The 22,342-nt window shown below is 47.1% G+C and overlaps 1 protein-coding gene across 1 annotated transcript in view; it reads right to left on the bottom strand.

The window, feature by feature from the left end:
• The window catches only part of rasgrp4 (RAS guanyl releasing protein 4), a 48,121-nt gene that overhangs the window by 22,854 nt on the left and 2,925 nt on the right, over positions 1 to 22,342 (bottom strand). Inside the window, exons 2-7 of the mRNA XM_080771568.1 lie at positions 13,938 to 14,110; positions 13,022 to 13,140; positions 7,672 to 7,731; positions 6,091 to 6,224; positions 1,424 to 1,559; positions 203 to 376 (exon numbers count right to left, since the gene is read on the bottom strand). Of these exons, the coding sequence (XP_080627694.1) occupies positions 203 to 376; positions 1,424 to 1,559; positions 6,091 to 6,224; positions 7,672 to 7,731; positions 13,022 to 13,140; positions 13,938 to 14,110 (796 nt within the window). The remainder of the gene's footprint in view (positions 1 to 202; positions 377 to 1,423; positions 1,560 to 6,090; positions 6,225 to 7,671; positions 7,732 to 13,021; positions 13,141 to 13,937; positions 14,111 to 22,342) is intronic.

Below are 22,342 nucleotides of genomic sequence, written 5' to 3' on the forward strand. Positions count from 1 at the left end.
CCATGTCCTATAGACAACTTACCCTGACTGTGTTTATTTTTTACCTGAGCAACATGGATGTATTTGGTGACTGTGTTTTTTTACCTGAGCAACATGGATGTATTTGGTGAAGACCTTTTTTACCTGAGCAACATGGATGTATTTGGTGAAGACCTTTTTTACCTGAGCAACATGGATGTATTTGGTGACTGTGGTATTTTACCTGAGCAACATGGATGTATTTGGTGAAGACCTGGGCTCTCTGCTGAGCCGTGTGTCTGCTGAGGATCATGAGCTGGACCCACTGGGACACGCCGTTGCACATCATGACAGAGCGCTCCAGCGAAGGGTTGTCCCTCACGGAGCCCCGGATCACGTAGCTGCGGTAGTCCAGGAACTAGCAAAGAGAACGAAAAGGAAAGGGAAGTTACTATGTTTTACCCAGGGTAACTGGACTATAAGCTCAATAACTTGTTTACAACCAGGCCCTGCTCATAGAACATTTCATGGTAGGGGTTTCAAATGCCTTGTCCATAAGGGCACTTCTTCAGCGGTGGTAATTTTTAACGTGCCGGTTCCGGGGATACGAACTATAGCGACCTTCCGATATCAAGACCGCTCCGCAAACCGTTCGGCCACCGCTGCCCCTTGAAGAGAGAGATTACATCAGGGAGAGATTACATCAGGGGATGGGCAACCCAGCCATGCGTACTAGACGAATGCTCATGGATTAAGGACGAAATAAAGCTGTCATTCTTAGTATTTTGGTGTCACAGAAACCTCTTTTTATCGGGGGACCTTGTGTGCTCAGATCCAACTAAACACAACCAGCAGCTAATAGAGCACCGAAGTCCTGACGTACCTCGCTCATCCCTTCGATTCCCCTGGTTCACGGAAGTAATTTCTCTATGGAGAATAACATGGGCTCATCTTAAAATCGTTTCATATAAGCGTTGTGGTCCAAAAATAAACAAGGTGTCTCTGCGTTATTGTTAGGGAGGTGTCTCTGTATCGTTTGCAACAGTCAGTCACTCATATATGATACAGTCTGTTTCTAGCGAAAATGTAACTAATTCAGCAGCAGTAACATTAGCGTTTTCTCTCAGTCAGTTGATTCTTCATATCCATATGAGTGAAGCGGCCGGGGTGACATGTTTATTTTTCAAACACAGTTCTTATATGAGGTGGTCTAAAATCCCCCCTATGGGGATTATAATGCAAATATAAAGTACATGAACCTGGGTATTTGCGGCCTCTACCGATATTGACGTCTCTATTGAATAGTGATATTAAATTATGATGTATGAATGATGTGTGACGCGTTTTATTTAGTAATCGTAATGACGATGAAAAGACGACTATATTCTTAATGAAACTCACGGAGATGTTACAGAAGTTCTTGAACTCCAGGTAGCTCAGGTGCTCTATTCTTAATGAAACTCACGGAGATGTTACAGAAGTTCTTGAACTCCAGGTAGCTCAGGTGCTCGGCCATCTCGTCAGGCTCCATGTGGTCGAAGATCAAAGACACCTTCCTCTTCTTCACTGCCGGCGTCTCCGCTATGTAGACGTGAGAGCTTCTGGGGGGGGAAGGAAAGGAAAGGAAAGGTACTATGTTTACCCTGCAGGGTAACTGGACTAAGCTCAAGAACTTGTTTACAGCCAGGCCCTGCTCATAGAACAGTTCATGGTAGAGGTTCAATGCCTTGTCCAAGGGCACTTCAGCGGTGGTAATTTTAACGTGCCGGTTCCGGGGATACGAACTATAGCGACCTTCCGATATCAAGACCGCTCCGCAAACCGTTCGGCCACCGCTGCCTGGAAACACATTGTTGTTTTCTTTCTCATACTTTATTAACTGTTACATTTAATCCATTCCGGGCGGAGCCGGGAACCCCTTTTGGTGTTTCAAGTACTACGTATGTTATACTTTAGCTATTGAAAAATCGTGAAAATGTGGCAGAAATCTTTGAATATATATTCTTTCAGAGCGAACGTTTTTTTGTATATGTATTTGAATATGTTGTTCCAGGAGGTCCCTGGAACAACATATTTTGAGATGGGAGTCGGTGGGCCAATTACATATATTTCTTTTGGGGGGTCCTTGACATGAAAACTCACATGGGGAGTGGTTTAGATGCCTGAGCACGAAAACAGCATGGTTGTTTTTCAGTACAGTACAGTACAGTACAGTACAGTACAGTACAGTACAGTACAGTACAGTACAGTAGAGGATACAGTAGTGGGACGCCCACACGGTAACTCTGTCATTTCTCAACCGTTTCGGACGCGGCTATTTATTTATATATAAATACATTCTAATTATAATGTATTATTATAATGTAATATAAAACGGTGAGGTTCTATTCCTATGCCCTCCTAGGGTTTCTTACCTCACACCGGCACAACGATATATTCTGTTATCTTTCCTATAGGAAGGAATAGTAGTAGTAGTAGTTCATGGTTCTTTTATGATCCTTGGGGCCGATTCATACTCTATGAATATTATTTTAGAGCCGAATAAAAGTCGGTTCGGCTCTGTAGAGCCTACAATTTGACGTCATTTGAGATTCGGGGGGGCAGTACCGTCCTAAAGTCGGCACTACAGCGCCGAAACAGCAGTAAAATAGGAGTATGAATCGGCCCTTAGGGTCGTCCAAATAACATATAAAAAAATAGTTAATTTAATAATTAGTGGATCATGGTAAACTATATATAAGGCATAAATGTGGCTAGCAAGTGGCTATGGCAGTAGTAGTAGTAGTAGTTTATTTTGGTCATTAAAAGCAGATTAATATCTGCTGTATCTTCATTTGTTATATAAAACATAGACCAAAAAGGTCTATCTTATTGTGCCTATTCTCAGGGGCGGCCTTAGGAATCTGGAGGCCCGTTTCAAGACCAAATATGAGGCCCCCATATATATACCTATGACATAATTATTTGTAAGTTTGACTGTTCAATATCACACGCAGCCATATACTCTCGACAATTAGCTACAACACCTCTCCTCATCCTGTCGTCCCTTCACAATTAAAGTGTCTCCCCTTTACCTCCCAATGCTGCACATTTTACCATGTTATTTACATAAAATAGGTGTAACTTTACTAACTTAACATTAACATTGTGGGAGAGAGCAAGGCAGTGAGTCAGTGAGCGAGAGAGAGAGGCGGGGTTGACTGAGGGGACTTCAGTGCACTGTACTTACATACAGTATGTAAGTACAATGCAAGGAATGAGTGCATTCGGCATGTATCTGAAGGAAGCTGATCTAACCACTCTTAGATTTTCTCCAGTTTATCCCTGAGTTTAAGTTTACCTTATTGTTTTAGGATTTGTTTATTTAGCCTTATTGGTCTTTATTTAGGGTTAATTCACCCCATGGCTCCTCAATTAGCCAGTGGCAGGTTTTATGACTAGCTCGTGGCTTCCTGTGAGGTTTAGGTTTAGCGTTGGGATTTAGGTTTACGTATTTGGTCTATTCTTTAAAACTAGATATTTGTCCCTGTCATGTGTTTCTCTGTTGTTTCCTGGGCCCAGTGTCTAATGGCCCATTTGGTGTCAGTTACACCTCTTGCTTCGTGTCCCAGGTTGGCTTGGTGTGGAATGTGCAAATTTGTCCCCTATATTCAAAGTCTGATTTCCATTGATTGTTGGCTGTGTTTAGCATGTATATGGCTGTGGAGTTTTGGTACAAAATCAAAACAACTTGTCTAATATTTTTGCATGTTTAAACCTCCAGGAAAGTCCGTGTTGAGGTTCTTGATCCATTGTTTTTCATTAAAACGTCTTTGTCCTACTGTCCAGTTGGGATTGTGTTGAAGTCCAGATACTTTTAGAGCTTCAATGCCGTGTGCCATGTAATGTTGAACAATCCTTGTAGTTGTCTTTTTTGCATTGTTAATATTGCATCTGTGTTGTCTCAGCCTTGTAGCTATTGTTTTACTCGTTTCTCCGACATATTGTAAGCCACATTTTTCACATGTGATTAAATAAACACAGTTGCTGGTGCTGGCTGTTATCTGTTGTTTAATCTCCAACATGCGTTTTGTAGTTATATGTTTAACAATTTGTTTGGGTTTGAAGTATTCTGGTCTCTGGCGTGTTGATTCCTTTTAGCTTGCTGTGTACCAGATAGTCTTTAAGATTTTTGTTTTTTCTGTAGGCCGATTTTCTTTTCCTTTTTTTCGCACGGTTCAGCCAAACCTGCCATTTTTGCCAAACTAACAATAATAATAAAGGACCAAGTCGTTTCAAGACTGCTTGGTCCTTTAAATAGCTGAATGGTTAGAGAGCCTGTCTGGAGAGAAGGAGTCTCCTGAGGTTTGAATCTCAGTAAGTGATGCTGAGAGGTGGCTCACCATCAGGTGGGATGAGATGTTGATCCATCATTTCTTGATCTTTCTGCTGTTCCTTCGTCTGGACTGTGGTCTCGGTTGTTATTGTTGTTGTCGTTGGTTGCCATGGCTGCCAGTTCCCACCTGATGTTGTGTGGGAGTTCTGATTGGTCCAGAGCGTACTGAATAACTTCTAGCTTACATAACGTCTTAAGACAAGGACTCAAGTCTAAGATGAACAGCTCATCAGAGATAGTGTGATCTCCTTTCCTTCCTCCAAAGAGGATGATACGATCTCCCACAATGCAACAGCACATACCACGCATTGGACATGGTCCTTTCCACTTGGGCTCAACCTTCTTCCAGGAGAAGGTCTCTGGACTGAATTTCCACAGGTCATTGAACGTCTGGTTACCGTTCCAGCCTCCAAATATGTACAGCTCTCTGTTGTAGATAAGTGCTGAATGAAACCAGAGACCTTCTGGTAGAAGTTGTGCAGAAGGTGTGTCCAGCCAGGCGTTTGTCTCTGTGTCAAACACTCTGATGCTGTTGTATATAAATACAAACATCTTGGTACCAATGATGGTAGCAGAGTGAGCTGCTGCAGCAGGAGGTGGAGTTCCTCTGGTGTTAATTAAAGCCCAGACCATTGTGCTGGTGTCCAACTTGTACATGTCATTAGTCAATATAGTCAGCTTGTTGTATCCTCCATGGATAAACATGACCTTCTCCAACACACAGGCTGAGTGGAAGCTCAGATCCTCTGGAACAGTCCCAGAAACCCTGGGTTGGAACCATCTGTGGGAGTCAACATCAAATGCATAAAGCAATTTGCAGTAAGGATAGCCTCCCCAGATGTAGACTGTATCTTCCACCAACACAGCTGTGTGGCCGAAGAGCTTGGATGCAACCTCAAGGTGACCGTCTCCTCTTCCTGGTTCCACTGGAGGTAACTTCTTCCAGCATAAAGACACTGTGTCGAAGACATGGACGTCCATCTGTTCCATTTTGTTGAAGGTCCCTCCATCACAGTAGCCTCCAAAGGAATACAGTTTGTTCCTCACTGCTACAGCAGCATGATAGACTCGCTTTGGTCCTCCTGCTTTGGAAACGGTCCAAGACAACATCACTCTGCCTGTCTGTCTGTCTGTCTTCTCTCTCTCGACGTCTACAGTCATTTTCAACACGGTGCATCATCTTATATCTTCTGGTGTGAAATCACATGAGACACAAACTGTTGCCTTAACGACGCCAATTAGTGCAGCTGTTCTTCATCTGCACCCTTCATTGTGGCTACCTTGGGGTCTATGGATCTATGGGTCTTCCACACACTACAGGGTTCCCTAACACTGAGCTGTGTTGTATTTTGAGGCTGTGTGCGTGTGTGTGTGAGTGTGTGCACGGAATGTGCTCAAGCTGACTGGCTAAGCACGGAATGTGATGTATAGTGATAACAGTGCCGCTCACGTCACACAGGTGTGATATTTTTCTCAATATCGCTGTGTGAGAGACAGTCCACTGAGCAACTCAAAGTGAGGCTGAATGACAAGCATTTAGCATTCTGGCTCTTTGAGGGGAGCTAGCGCCCCCTATGGCCAGCTTGGTGTGTTTGTGTCTTCTCCAAGCAGATCTACAAGCTCGTAGCGCGCCACCGAGTGGCGCGCTACGAGCTTGTAGGTCTGCTATTTTTGAAAAATCGAAGAGCGACTGACATGGAAGACATTTTTAGAATCTCATCTCAGGTCAGAATGGGTTGGTCTTAACTGCGACTCACGGGCACGAGGAGGTGTCGCTGTAGATCTGAGAGGTGGTCTCCTCTCCGTCGGGCCTGACCAGAGCCCACAGGTCCCCCATGATCTGCTCCAGGAGGGGGTCCGCCTCGAACACGGCCGGTACCTGGCTGATCCACTGCCTTCACACCACCACAGGACACACACAGAGAGAAGCACAGACACACAGAGAGAAGCACAGACACACAGAGAGAAGCACACACACAGTGTTTACTTACAGTGCTCGTAAGTCTGACATTCTTTAATTAGGAACAATCCCTTGAGATGAACCATCTCGTTTTCAAGGGGCTCCGCGATTCACAAAATACACTTCATACATAAAGACATTTTTTTTACAAACAATTCATAACGTAGACATAACACATGGATCAATGCGTCATGGATCTGCTACAGTGATGATTAGTGAAAACATGAACAGGTGGTCTCAATATGAGAGGACAGCACAGTTTTAAACAAATGAAAAGATGTTATTGAACGAATATGGACAGGTAGATGATTGTTCCAGTCACAAGGAGCTTTGAACATAAATTATTTTTTGCCAACTGATGTGGGTATATTGAAAGTAAGGGGGGGGGGGGGGTCCCTGGAATAACATATTTTAGATGGGGGTCCAAATACAGATAATTCTGGGGGTCATAATTGCCATGAAAAAGGTTGAGCACCACTGACATAGAAACATAGGTTTTTCAGAAACAGTTTTATTATTTAGAACTAGAAGCCATTTTTTTAGAATCGTCTTTTTCAGTCAACAAGACAAAACAGCGACAGGAAAAACTGAACCCCCCCCAGCCCCAGAAAGGTAAACTAGTACACAGCTTTCATTACTCTGTATTGTCCATAATCCTGACAGTTTTCTGAAAAACATTATGTTTCTGTATCAGTGGTGCTCAATATTTCATGTCAAGGACCCCAAAAATATGTAATATGCCTCCGCCCCCCCATCTGAAAATATGTTGTTCCAGAGACCCCCTCAGACGCAAAGATTTGAGTTAAAATGTTCACTCTGTAATATATATTCAAAGATTCGAGGCACATTTTCACGATCTTTCAAAAATAGCAGACCTACAAGTTCATAGCACGGCACTCGGTGCCGCACTATGAGCTTGTAGATCTGCTATTTTTCAATAGCTAAAGTATAACAATGCTTTAAAACACCAAAAGGGGTTCCCGTCCCAAAATGGGTTCAAATGAACCTCCGGTATTAACAGTAACAGCCTTAATAGTGTGAGATTTATAGATTTAACGTTTTGTTGTTTAAAGGTTTAAGCTCTATTTCTGATAGTAATCATTGCTATAGAGTTCTTGTTCAGTAAAAGCGGTCTCTCTCTCTCTCTTTAATAAACAGAAAATACATTTTTCAGGTTGGGATACCAATTCTACCCAATCGAAAAGAAGATCGTTTTTCAGCTTGTGATTCAGTTCCAATTCTGTCTGCACATTTTTCATCGCTTCCAATTTCAGCTCTTTATTCTGCTCGTGCACGCACATGCACACACACACGCACGCACACACACACACACACACACACACACAGACCAGGCGTGGTTTGGTGAAAAGGCGCACACTGACCTGATAAGGTGACAGATCTGTGGTCTCCTCAGTGCCCTCTTCTCAAGGGCACAGTCCTTATAGGTGGCAGAATGTCAAGGGGAAATCAATAGCATGACGGCTTACTATAGCAGGCCAACAATACACCCACGCCACATCATTTACCCACTTCAAATCAGCTTTGTCCCAAAGTCAGTAAATACGCAGCGTGGAAACAAAGCCACTTCTGTTTTATTGTGTTAAGAGATTAACTCACATGTGACTGGGACCAATAGGGACCAGGATGGGCCAATAGCAGTGCACTCTTATGGTGAGGATGCTAATGGTGGTGGTGAGTGGTGGAGCTGTGAGTGCTTATATGTATGTCACTCTGTTAAAAGGTTTGTCCGCCTGAGGGTGCCTGAGAGGCAAGGATCAAGGTTGCACTTTATTGTTACACATCTTGTGTAACAGGTACATTAGAGTAAAACTTGTTTTTGTTTGGCAAAACAGCAAAAACACAGCAAACAAAGGAATAGAAAGAATAAAGAGTGCAATTAAGAACACACTTGGAGTCAGACAGCCCAGATGAAAGGCTGTGAGCCGCATGTCTCAACTAGTTAAGTTGCCTTGTTATTAACAATTAGCTTTCCCAATGAATCAACAGGTAGATGCAGTAGCTTTACAGCAGACAGTGAGGGACAGTGCGAGGCTGTGAGGGACAGTGAGGCAGTGAGGGACAGTGAGAGGCAGTGAGGGACAGTGAGAGGCAGTGAGGGACAGTGAGAGGCAGTGAGGGACAGTGAGAGGCAGTGAGGGACAGTGAGAGGCAGTGAGAGGCAGTGAGGGACAGTGAGGCAGTGAGGGACAGTGAGAGGCAGTGAGGGACAGTGAGAGGCAGTGAGGGACAGTGAGAGGCAGTGAGGGACAGTGAGAGGCAGTGAGGGACAGTGCAAGGCAGTGAGGGACAGTGAGAGGCAGTGAGGGACAGTGAGAGGCAGTGAGGGACAGTGCAAGGCAGTGAGGGACAGTGCGAGGCAGTGAGGGACAGTGCGAGGCAGTGAGGGACAGTGCAAGGCAGTGAGGGACAGTGCGAGGCAGTGAGGGACAGTGCAAGGCAGTGAGGGACAGTGAGGGACAGTGAGAGGCAGTGAGGGACAGTGAGAGGCAGTGAGGGACAGTGCGAGGCAGTGAGGGACAGTGAGAGGCAGTGAGGGACAGTGAGAGGCAGTGAGGGACAGTGCAAGGCAGTGAGGGACAGTGAGAGGCAGTGAGGGACAGTGCAAGGCAGTGAGGGACAGTGAGAGGCAGTGAGGGACAGTGAGAGGCAGTGAGGGACAGTGCAAGGCAGTGAGGGACAGTGAGAGGCAGTGAGGGACAGTGCAAGACAGTGAGGGACAGTGCGAGGCTGTGAGGGACAGTGAGAGGCAGTGAGGGGCAGTGAGAGGCAGTGAGGGACAGTGCAAGGCAGTGAGGGACAGTGAGAGGCAGTGAGGGGCAGTGAGAGGCAGTGAGGGACAGTGCGAGGCAGTGAGGGACAGTGCGAGGCAGTGAGGGACAGTGCAAGGCAGTGAGGGACAGTGCGAGGCAGTGAGGGACAGTGAGAGGCAGTGAGGGACAGTGAGGGACAGTGAGGGACAGTGAGGGACAGTGGGAGGCAGTGAGGGACAGTGAGAGGCAGTGAGGGACAGTGAGAGGCAGTGAGGGACAGTGCAAGGCAGTGAGGGACAGTACAAGGCAGTGAGGGACAGTGCAAGGCAGTGAGGGACAGTGAGGGGCAGTGAGGGACAGTGAGGGGCAGTGAGGGACAGTGAGAGGCAGTGAGGGACAGTGAGAGGCAGTGAGGGACAGTGAGGGACAGTGGGAGGCAGTGAGGGACAGTGAGGGACAGTGCAAGGCAGTGAGGGACAGTGAGAGGCAGTGAGGGACAGTGCAAGGCAGTGAGGGACAGTGCAAGGCAGTGAGGGACAGTGAGGGGCAGTGAGGGACAGTGCAAGGCAGTGAGGGACAGTGCAAGGCAGTGAGGGACAGTGAGGGGCAGTGAGGGACAGTGAGAGGCAGTGAGGGACAGTGAGGGGCAGTGAGGGACAGTGAGAGGCAGTGAGGGACAGTGCAAGGCAGTGAGGGACAGTGCAAGGCAGTGAGGGACAGTGAGGGGCAGTGAGGGACAGTGAGAGGCAGTGAGGGACAGTGAGAGGCAGTGAGGGACAGTGAGGGACAGTGGGAGGCAGTGAGGGACAGTGAGAGGCAGTGAGGGACAGTGCAAGGCAGTGAGGGACAGTGCAAGGCAGTGAGGGACAGTGAGGGGCAGTGAGGGACAGTGAGGGGCAGTGAGGGACAGTGAGAGGCAGTGAGGGACAGTGCAAGGCAGTGAGGGACAGTGCAAGGCAGTGAGGGACAGTGAGGGGCAGTGAGGGACAGTGAGAGGCAGTGAGGGACAGTGAGAGGCAGTGAGGGACAGTGAGGGACAGTGGGAGGCAGTGAGGGACAGTGAGAGGCAGTGAGGGACAGTGCAAGGCAGTGAGGGACAGTGAGAGGCAGTGAGGGACAGTGAGAGGCAGTGAGGGACAGTGCAAGGCAGTGAGGGACAGTGCAAGGCAGTGAGGGACAGTGAGAGGCAGTGAGGGACAGTGCAAGGCAGTGAGGGACAGTGAGGGACTGTGCAAGGCTGTGAGGGACAGTGAGAGGCAGTGAGGGACAGTGCAAGGCAGTGAGGGACAGTGAGAGGCAGTGAGGGACAGTGAGAGGCAGTGAGGGACAGTGCGAGGCAGTGAGGGACAGTGAGAGGCAGTGAGGGACAGTGAGAGGCAGTGAGGGACAGTGAGAGGCAGTGAGGGACAGTGCGAGGCAGTGAGGGACAGTGCGAGGCAGTGAGGGACAGTGAGAGGCAGTGAGGGACAGTGAGAGGCAGTGAGGGACAGTGCGAGGCAGTGAGGGACAGTGAGAGGCAGTGAGGGACAGTGAGAGGCAGTGAGAGGCAGTGAGGGACAGTGAGGCAGTGAGGGACAGTGAGAGGCAGTGAGGGACAGTGAGAGGCAGTGAGGGACAGTGAGAGGCAGTGAGGGACAGTGAGAGGCAGTGAGGGACAGTGCAAGGCAGTGAGGGACAGTGAGAGGCAGTGAGGGACAGTGAGAGGCAGTGAGGGACAGTGAGAGGCAGTGAGGGACAGTGCAAGGCAGTGAGGGACAGTGCGAGGCAGTGAGGGACAGTGCGAGGCAGTGAGGGACAGTGCGAGGCAGTGAGGGACAGTGCGAGGCAGTGAGGGACAGTGCAAGGCAGTGAGGGACAGTGAGGGACAGTGAGGGACAGTGAGAGGCAGTGAGGGACAGTGAGAGGCAGTGAGAGGCAGTGAGGGACAGTGAGAGGCAGTGAGGGACAGTGAGAGGCAGTGAGGGACAGTGCAAGGCAGTGAGGGACAGTGAGAGGCAGTGAGGGACAGTGCAAGGCAGTGAGGGACAGTGAGAGGCAGTGAGGGACAGTGAGAGGCAGTGAGGGACAGTGCAAGGCAGTGAGGGACAGTGAGAGGCAGTGAGGGACAGTGCAAGACAGTGAGGGACAGTGCGATGCTGTGAGGGACAGTGAGAGGCAGTGAGGGGCAGTGAGAGGCAGTGAGGGACAGTGCAAGGCAGTGAGGGACAGTGAGAGGCAGTGAGGGGCAGTGAGAGGCAGTGAGGGACAGTGCGAGGCAGTGAGGGACAGTGCGAGGCAGTGAGGGACAGTGCGAGGCAGTGAGGGACAGTGAGAGGCAGTGAGGGACAGTGAGAGGCAGTGAGGGACAGTGAGGGACAGTGGGAGGCAGTGAGGGACAGTGAGAGGCAGTGAGGGACAGTGAGGGACAGTGGGAGGCAGTGAGGGACAGTGAGAGGCAGTGAGGGACAGTGAGAGGCAGTGAGGGACAGTGCAAGGCAGTGAGGGACAGTGCAAGGCAGTGAGGGACAGTGCAAGGCAGTGAGGGACAGTGAGGGGCAGTGAGGGACAGTGAGGGGCAGTGAGGGACAGTGAGAGGCAGTGAGGGACAGTGAGGGACAGTGAGGGACAGTGGGAGGCAGTGAGGGACAGTGAGAGGCAGTGAGGGACAGTGCAAGGCAGTGAGGGACAGTGAGAGGCAGTGAGGGACAGTGCAAGGCAGTGAGGGACAGTGCAAGGCAGTGAGGGACAGTGAGGGGCAGTGAGGGACAGTGCAAGGCAGTGAGGGACAGTGCAAGGCAGTGAGGGACAGTGAGGGGCAGTGAGGGACAGTGAGAGGCAGTGAGGGACAGTGAGGGGCAGTGAGGGACAGTGAGAGGCAGTGAGGGACAGTGCAAGGCAGTGAGGGACAGTGCAAGGCAGTGAGGGACAGTGAGGGGCAGTGAGGGACAGTGAGAGGCAGTGAGGGACAGTGAGAGGCAGTGAGGGACAGTGAGGGACAGTGGGAGGCAGTGAGGGACAGTGAGAGGCAGTGAGGGACAGTGCAAGGCAGTGAGGGACAGTGCAAGGCAGTGAGGGACAGTGAGGGGCAGTGAGGGACAGTGAGGGGCAGTGAGGGACAGTGAGAGGCAGTGAGGGACAGTGCAAGGCAGTGAGGGACAGTGCAAGGCAGTGAGGGACAGTGAGGGGCAGTGAGGGACAGTGAGAGGCAGTGAGGGACAGTGAGAGGCAGTGAGGGACAGTGAGGGACAGTGGGAGGCAGTGAGGGACAGTGAGAGGCAGTGAGGGACAGTGCAAGGCAGTGAGGGACAGTGAGAGGCAGTGAGGGACAGTGAGAGGCAGTGAGGGACAGTGCAAGGCAGTGAGGGACAGTGCAAGGCAGTGAGGGACAGTGAGAGGCAGTGAGGGACAGTGCAAGGCAGTGAGGGACAGTGAGGGACTGTGCAAGGCTGTGAGGGACAGTGAGAGGCAGTGAGGGACAGTGCAAGGCAGTGAGGGACAGTGAGAGGCAGTGAGGGACAGTGAGAGGCAGTGAGGGACAGTGCAAGGCAGTGAGGGACAGTGAGAGGCAGTGAGGGACAGTGCAAGGCAGTGAGGGACAGTGAGAGGCAGTGAGGGACAGTGAGAGGCAGTGAGGGACAGTGCAAGGCAGTGAGGGACAGTGAGAGGCAGTGAGGGACAGTGCAAGGCAGTGAGGGACAGTGAGGGACTGTGCAAGGCTGTGAGGGACAGTGCGAGGCAGTGAGGGACAGTGTAAGGCAGTGAGGGACAGTGAGAGGCAGTGAGGGACAGTGCAAGGCAGTGAGGGACAGTGAGAGGCAGTGAGGGACAGTGCAAGGCAGTGAGGGACAGTGAGGGACTGTGCAAGGCTGTGAGGGACAGTGCGAGGCAGTGAGGGACAGTGAGAGGCAGTGAGGGACAGTGCGAGGCAGTGAGGGACAGTGAGAGAACATGGCGGACGGCGATAGACAATCGTCATAAAGGATATAGGTTGAGGAGTTTCTGGGCAAAGGTCTGGGACGGTACCACCCAGCTGTGCATCATCAGCGTCATGTGGACCAGCTGGGAGCCCCGGGTGCTGGTCAACCTGCCTTCTGAGTCTGAAATGAGCACAACATAAATGACCACACAATCAACGTTTTGAGATTTTTATTGACGGGATGTTAAAGAGCGTTATGCATTATGTAAGTGGCTAATTTAAAACCATCCCTCGACCATTTTAAGACTGAGTGCCGTGATTTTTCCACCCTAAAACATGATCATCAGGTCTCATTGTTATATAAGGAGGAAGATTTCTTTCAAAAAAAGTGTACAACACCGTCAAACACCGTCTTCTTAAAGTGAGCGTGTATCAAGGTTATAATAGTTAACTAAAACTAACTCAAAAAACTAAAACTAGAATTAAAAAAACATTTGTGTGTCCTCAAAACTAACTGAAATTATAGACAAAATACCCTTAGTTTTAGTTTTTATCAATATGTATATGCCTTTAGGATATTTATAATATAATCCTTGTAAATTCATTAGATTAATTTCCTCATTTCTCCAACGAGTTTTACGGCAGTTTTCAGCACCGTACGGCAGAATGTAGACACGCTAACCCTAAACCAAAGTATGAAAAAAACAAAAACTAAACTATAACTAAACTAAAACTAAACTAAAACTAAGCATTTCACCAAAATAAAAACTAAATAAAAACGAACAAACCCGCTCTTAAAAACTAACTAAAACTAACTGAATTAGAAAAAAGATATGTCAAAACTATACTAAAACTAAACTACAATGAAAAGACCAAAACTATTATAACCTTGCCGTGTATGCTGGCCCCTGTGGAGCCGGGGGGTGTATGCTAACGGACCAACGGTAGCTAGCGGTAGAGATAACAGAGTCAACAGACCAAAGGAGTTGAGACAGCGCTGTATGAGCTCGTCCAGGCTGGCGGCACCGGGGCTGATGGGGCTCTGCAGGGCCCGGTTGATGTCCTGGGGGCTCGGACACGTGTTCCTCCTCCTGGACACCTGCCTCTTGCTCTTGACCCCACCAGGGCTGCCACTCTCCGCATGGGGTTTCCTGAGAGAGAGAGAGAGAGAGAGAGAGAGGGAGGTTTAACCCATTTTGACCTGAGATCAGATTTAAAAAAATGTCTTCTACATCCAGACAGTTTTCTGAAAAAGCCATGTTTCTATATGTCAGTTGTTCTTCGATTTTTCAAAAAAATAGCAGACCTACAAGCTCGTAGCGCGCCGCTCGTAGCGCGCCACTCGGTGGCGCGCTATGAGCTTGTAGATCTGCTATTTTTCAATAGCTATAAAGCATAACACCAAAAGGGGTTCCCGCCCCAAAATGGGGTCAGGGGTCATCATCATGCCAGCTTGTGAGGCCTATATAGCTGTGATTTCAGCCTCACGTTATGAGAAGATACTCCTCAAACTCAGCACTCACATTCACTCTACCCTTCTAGTATTAATGACATGAATTGCAGCAGTAATATTGACATACATTAAACACAATCGGTTAGTTCTGTAGTGTTTGTTATTGTTTATTGAGAATATGCATTGTGACTAACAATGCGTTTGTTCTCCGTTACTGGAAGGGCAAAAAGCTGGGGCTGACGATGGGGTGGAGCCATGCAGCTTCAAGGCCTCGACAGAGTCTGTTTTTGCCTCACGGAGGAGGTAAGTCAAAAGCACACACAAAAAAACGCGTTGTTATTTAGTCCTTACATAGTCCCTGCGCTATCGTAGTCTTGTGTCGGTCTGTAATGTGCCTATGATGTACAATCAATTATTATTCGTCCACTAGATGTCAGCTATGACAGATTGGATTGTATACAAACTGTACTGATACACGTGCCACTTTATTTTCGTTTACGAGTAGTTGAGATGTAGTTTATATAACTGTATATAGAGTGAGTTTTACACGATGTCATCATAACTGAAGTATAATGCCACTGGCTGTGCTGGCCGATCTACGAGCTCACACCGCAACGCCATGCAAGCTTGACCCCAGGGGGTCCCTCTACTGTACTGTACTGTACTGTACTGTACTGTACTGTACTGTACTGAATACTGATACACCTGAAATCATCAGATACAGTCAATATGTATGTGTGTTAGGCTGCACAACAGTGACACTTTGCTTTGAAAACCAACCGAATGCAATTTGACCCAATCGTCACAAGGCACACAATATTTCACAAGATGTTCATACTAAAATTACTTCTTATATATATAAAATCTGTCGGGAGAAGAAAACCACGCCCACTTAGGAGACCATTTGCAGGATTTGCTTAACCTATTTAACACAGGTGCACATGTGTCACCATGGGTTTCACAAGTGAAGCAGATCCTGGATGACTCACTTTACCTTTTATCTGACTCAGAAATGTAATAATAATATAACTATATAATGAAACTAACTGTTGAACAGAGAGAGGTCGAAAGATCAGTTCTTGGGAAAAAGTGGCAAAGTGATCGAAATGAATTGTATGACATGCATGTGACATTATGAGTTAGAAAAAAATAAGGTAGGCCATTTGTAATTTTTTTAGGGTGAATAACACAAGAATTCCAAAGATTACTGACACATAAAAGGGCTTGAAAGAAGCCAGACGTTATGCAATTCATGACAACGACAACCGAGTTGGGGATGATGAGTTCCACGTTGCAAAAATATGAATTAGCATTATGAATTTGAGAGAGAAAAACCTGCCATGGTATTATTAAGACCGGACCGGCACGTTAAAATGACCACCGCCGAAGTGCCCTTGGACAAGGCATTGAACCCCTACCATGAAATGTTCTATGAGCAGGGCCTGGCTGTAAACAAGTTCTTGAGCTTAGTCCAGTTACCCTGGGTAAACATAGTACCTTTCCTTTCCTTAGTCCAGTTACCCTGGGTAAACATAGTACCTTTCCTTTCCTTTAGTCCAGTTACCCTGCAGGGTAAACATGGTACCTTTCCTTTCCTTAGTCCTGTTACCATGCAGGGTAAACATAGTACCTTTCCTTTCCTTAGTCCAGTTACCCTGGGTAAACATGGTACCTTTCCTTTCCTTAGTCCAGTTACCCTGGGTAAACATAGTACCTTTCCTTTCCTTTAGTCCAGTTACCCTGCAGGGTAAACATGGTACCTTTCCTTTCCTTAGTCCTGTTACCATGCAGGGTAAACATAGTACCTTTCCTTTCCTTAGTCCAGTTACCCTGGGTAAACATAGTACCTTTCCTTTCCTTAGTCCATGTACCCTGGGTAAACATGGTACCTTTCCTTTCCTTTAGTCCAGTTACCCTGGGTAAACATAGTACCTTTCCTTTCCTTAGTCCAGTTACCCTGGGTAAACATGGTACCTTTCCTTTCCTTAGTCCAGTTACCCTGGGTAAACATAGTACCTTTCCTTTCCTTAGTCCAGTTACCCTGGGTAAACATAGTACCTTTCCTTTCCTTTAGTCCAGTTACCCTGGGTAAACATAGTACCTTTCCTTTCCTTAGTCCAGTTACCCTGGGTAAACATAGTACCTTTCCTTTCCTTTAGTCCAGTTACCCTGGGTAAACATAGTACCTTTCCTTTCCTTAGTCCAGTTACCCTGGGTAAACATAGTACCTTTCCTTTCCTTTAGTCCAGTTACCCTGGGTAAACATAGTACCTTTCCTTTCCTTAGTCCAGTTACCCTGGGTAAACATAGTACCTTTCCTTTCCTTTAGTCCAGTTACCCTGCAGGGTAAACATAGTACCTTTCCTTTCCTTAGTCCATGTACCCTATAGTACCTTTCCTTTCCTTACCATCTCATTCCTAGCATCACACAGAGCAGGAACAACAACAACAACAACAACACAGCTTGCTATCTGCACAACAACTTAGCATCAATACTATCAGACTTTTACAGGCTTGAATTAGTTTTGCACATGAATGTATTTATCTGGGTGTTTTTATTTAATCAATGAAGCAAAACATTTATATATATATATAGCCTAAATACATGGAACAAGACCTCTTCCGCGGGCACACGCTGGGAGTTGGATATGTGCGACCGAAAATATCACAAATCTTAGAAGGATCCCTGGCTATAATACAACAAATATGTCTTAACACGTTACAATTGCCCTCCATTGCTAAAAAGATGCAATAAAAACACCTTAAATATTGTATTTCTTTCATAAATAGATTATCTTTCACTCAATATAGGGACTGCTCCTGTTTCAAATTGATGATGTCATATGTTCATGTGTTGTCTAGCCCTATGTGGAATGCACCTGCTAATACAAAATATTTTAAATGCACATATTAACTTTAGTTAGTATTAAGTTGTTTTTTATTAGTATAATATGCATTGCATTATTCCATAGGGCTAGACCACACATGGGCATATGACATCATCAACTTGCGACGGGAGCAGTCCCTATTGAGTGAAAGATTCTCTATTTATGAAAGAAATACAATATTTATGGTTGTTATTATTTTGTAATTTTAGTTATAGAGGGCAAGTATAATGTTTGAAGACATATTTGTCTTATTATAGCCAGGGATCCTTTTTTAAGAATCGTTTGGGATTAATATTATACACTTCATTTTACACTGATCAATGCAACATTTATAGGGAGAGGCCAGATCGAAGCACAGTTTAGTGAAACGCTCGTGGCTAACACAGGTGAATGTTATGCTGTGTTTCTGTTATTTAACATATGTAACCAGGAAGTACGTGACTTCAGAGAAAGGGCTCACAAGTTCCCTGAATGACCAGATCTAGATCCCCTTATCTAAGCCTCCCTTCAACCACACAACCAGCACAACCAGCACACACACACACACACACACGCACGCACGCACGCACGCGCGCACGCACGCTCACACGCACATTTACACTCGCCGTTCAGTAGAGGGCACTGAAAATGTGGCTCAAATATAAGCACACCCCCTACGTTGCCTTGTGTAACAAGGGAAGGTTAACAGCAATGTCTCTCTTTTACGTCAACACCTTACCATGCACGCACGCAATTTAGCACGCACGCACGCGCACACACACACACACACACACACAAACAAACCATAACACACGTTCATGCACACACAGTCACACACATACATACAGTTGCCCAGTACAAACACTGCCTTTTTACATTTGGCCGTTGAGAAGCCGCTGAGTGCCTTTTGGTCAAAGGCACGTCTAATCGTTGATCTTGAGGTCGTCGCCCCCAAATTTGACCACCTGCTTGGGGGGAATTTTAACTGACAAACTTTTTTTTGATGAATTGAAAATGGTGGGCCCTATTTATTGTAAACAAGTGTAATGCTTTATATTATGGTGTCGTCCAACAGTTTTTTTTTTTGGGTTAATCAATCAAACAATCAATCAATCAATCAACCAGCTCATCGCTACAGGGACAAGGCCATCCAACTGGTTCCAAAGAGGCAGACCGCCTGTGCCAATCCCCTGGGCAAAGCATCCCCAGTCCTCCTCCTCCTCCTCCTCTCCTGTCCTCTCTCCAGATGGGCCATGACCACCACCAACACCACCTCCTTGGTCTCAGCTCATTAAGTACTGTAAGGACCACTTACACGAGAATGGGTAATCGTCACAACACGCGGGTATTGCCGTTGCTGGCACATGTGGGCAGAGGTGGGTGAGGAAGGACGCAGAGAGGTCACGGTCTCTGACACCTTGGTATGGGGATTACATTATGGGCATCGTGGTGGTTTTCTATCCTCGTTTAACAACCCATTTAGACCTGACACTAAAGGCTCATGCTGTACATGATCTGGATTTACGGTGGTGAGGTGACCACCGAACTACAACATGACGTCACGAGCCGCGGTGAAGAGCAAAACCACCGCCACCGCTCCAGCCCTTCTCTCTGTTTTTACTCACCACCGCTTAACGTTATTTCAGCTCCGGTTGGTCAGCTCACCACCACCGGAGAGGTGGTCACCCTAACCACCGAAAATCCAGACTATATATGAATAGACTTTAAGATTCAACAAAATGTCTTCTATGTCAGTTGGTGCTCAACCTTTTTCATGTCAAGATCCCCCAGAATTGACACTCATTAAGGCCTATTCATAGTCTGGATTTTCGGTGATGAGGTGACCACCGCTCCGGTGGTGAGCTGTCGACCACCGGAGCTGAAATAACGCTGAGCGGTGGTGAGTAAAAAACAGAGAAGGGCTGGAGCGGTGGCGGTGGTTTGTTCTTCACCGCGGCTCAGTGACGTCATGTTGTAGTTCGGTGGTCAAAAAAAAAGACAGACAGGACAATACAGTTAACAGGAACAAGACAAAAAAGAACAAAAACAACAAAACAAACCCCAAAACGAGAAAACTAAACATCATATCCATGGCTAGCTAGGTCCAAGTGCAAGGGCAGGAAAAGAGGATTAAAAGTCAGGGGTAAGAGACCGCTAATAATTTGTTGTTTAAAGTGTTTCCTAAATTGAATTCCAGATTTCAATTGAACTTTGAATCATCGGATTTAGATTAAAGGTTTTTGCAGTTCAATGGGCAGCGAGTCAGCGATGTTGGAGAGACTTGGAAGACTGGATGGCAGTTCCATGTTTGACCAAAGTATGGTCCTCTGTTTGTGACAAAGGCAATAGTACCAATACAATAGTAATGTATATAAAGTTAGGGAGACCTATAACGCACCCTCTGTCTTGGATCCTTCAAGGCTGGCCTTTTTTTTTATATATCCGAGAAGGAGCTTTGTTCTATAATATGAAGGTAGATAAAGCATGATTTTGGAAGATACATGGGGATCATTTGGATTAAGTGTGAGAATCTACGGGTTACCTTTTTCACTGTAGGTGATATATTCATTTTTATTCAATTGATACGGCCCTGCAAGAGAAAAATGGGAGTTATGACCAGCGTTCCAAGTCACTGTTTGGAAGACACACACACAGCAGCGACGTTTGTCGGGGTCGGGACACGAACCCGTGACACACCGTCAGGCTGGATTACCAGCACATATAGGTACACCTGCAGAGACCGCTAGGCCGGCCCAGGCCAGTAGTCATCTTTCTTGACCTATCGGACTTGGTCATGTGTAATAATAAATAAATTTCCTGTTTCAGAAACAGCCCCAGTGAGCCCACACTCCTCCTTTAGCTCCATGGTCCATACTAGACCTAATGCTAATTCTGCCCTGCCAGACAGTGGCCTTGTGGTTAGAGTGTCCGCCCTGAAACTGGGAGGTCGGGGTTCGATCCCCGGCCGGGTCACACACCAAAGACTGTAAACATGGGACCCAGTGCCTCCCTGCTTGGCACTCAGCATCAAAGGGTTGGATTGGGGGGGGGGGGGGGTCAAATCTACTAATCAAATGATTCCCGAGCGCGGCACGGCTGCAGCTCACCGCTCCTTGGCTGTGGCTCACCGCTCCAAGAGAGATGGGTCAAATGCGGAGAACAAATTTCACTGCGGTTAAACGTGTGTGACAAATCGTATGACTTTAACTTTGGCTATGGGACCGATGGCGTCTAGCTCTCGCATGAAATGCAGACTGCAGCCTCTCTTCTGTATAGCGGGAATATAAAGAACGTTTTACCTACTGTACTCACCAATACAAAGACGGGTTGTGTAATAATTAGAAAGCCTAGATACTTTCCTTAGTGGACACACTCTGAAGCCCTCCCACCACACGTATAAATAAATGCACTTTTTGGCCAGAAAAGAAAATAAATTCTTAGTTACTCCACTTAAAAAAAAAACTCATAAGAAAGGGGGGGAGGGGGGGGGGGATGTATGCGTCCACTAAGGAAAGTAGGCTTTCTAATAAATTACACAACCTGTTCTTTGTATTGGTGAGTATAGGTAAAACATTCTTTATAATATATTCCCGCTATACAGAAGAGAGGCTGGTTCTGCATTTCATGCAAGAACTAGACGCGACCGGTCCCCTTAACGCAGGGCAGAATGAGCAGCAGGGCTATGTGTATGTATGGACCAGAACTAGACGCGACCGGTCCCATATAGCCTTAACGCAGGGCAGAATGAGCAGCAGGGCTATGTGTATGTATGTATATGGACCAGAACTAGACGCGACCGGTCCCATATAGCCTTAATGCAGGGCAGAATGAGCAGCAGGGCTATGTGTATGTATGTATGTATGGACCAGAACCAGATGCGACCGGTCCCATATAGCCTTAACGCAGGGCAGAATGAGCAGCAGGGCTATGTGTATGTATGTATATGGACCAGAACTAGACGCGACCGGTCCCATATAGCCTTAATGCAGGGCAGAATGAGCAGCAGGGCTATGTGTATGTATGTATGTATGGACCAGAACCAGATGCGACCGGTCCCATATAGCCTTAATGCAGGGCAGAATGAGCAGCAGGGCCATGTGTATGTATGTATATGGACCAGAGCTACATTGCCCTCTTCCTTCATCCTTGCTCTATTCAGTCCATTCACAAAAAGTCACTGGACAAACATCCACCCATTCCCATGCATGTGCGCCACAGTTCCTGGCTAGAAGTCCAGTCTCCCCTGCTCTCTCTCTCTCTCTCTCTCTCTCTCACATGCACGCACGCACGCACACACGCACTGGTGGGGAATATGCAAATTCCTCTTTCTTTCTGTCCTTAATTGATTAATTGAAGCCAGGGGCCTTTGAAGGTCTTGTTTGTGTGGTGCTGCTCTCTCTCGCTCTCTCTCTCTCTCTCTCTCACACACACACACACACACACACACACACCACAACCTAGTCTCCTTGTTCCTCTTCCACATCGTGGGACAAATGTGTTCAAATGAACCATTCATCCATTTATTCTCATCCAGCATGAAGCAGACTGTATATACAGACTATCAGGTCAATTTGTATTGGTGGGTGGTGGGGAGGGGGTCGCGAGACATGTCCAAAGCATTTCCGGGGGTCCCACCCAGCCAAAAACGTTGAGAACCCCCATGTCTACGACTCTCCAAAATCAGAAGCGGTCGTGCTCCTTTGGGGAGTGTATATACAGAAATGGACCTGCAACGGTCCACTGTGAAATGTAGGCCTATACTTTAGGTTTCATAGCAGCACTGCAGTGGGCATGAAACAAATTAACAGATATATACAGTCTATCAACAGTGGATATGACGAGAGGCCGATATATTCTGTTATTGCAGGCTTATGCAAAGGCTAAAATGTATGAAGACAGATGCCATGCAGGTCATTTCGAGACTTAGTTTCAATGTACATAGTTTTTGATATTAGACCGTTTAGACTGATCTTCTTGGTTCAAGATCCAAGATTACTCACTTGGTCTTCTCTTCAACCAGACAAAATTCTAATTCTAAAATCCTCCCCCTTCTCCGCTTTCTC

This window comes from Protomyctophum bolini, assembly GCF_963924005.1.
Source record: "Protomyctophum bolini genome assembly, chromosome: 9".
NCBI lineage: Eukaryota > Metazoa > Chordata > Actinopteri > Myctophiformes > Myctophidae > Protomyctophum > Protomyctophum bolini.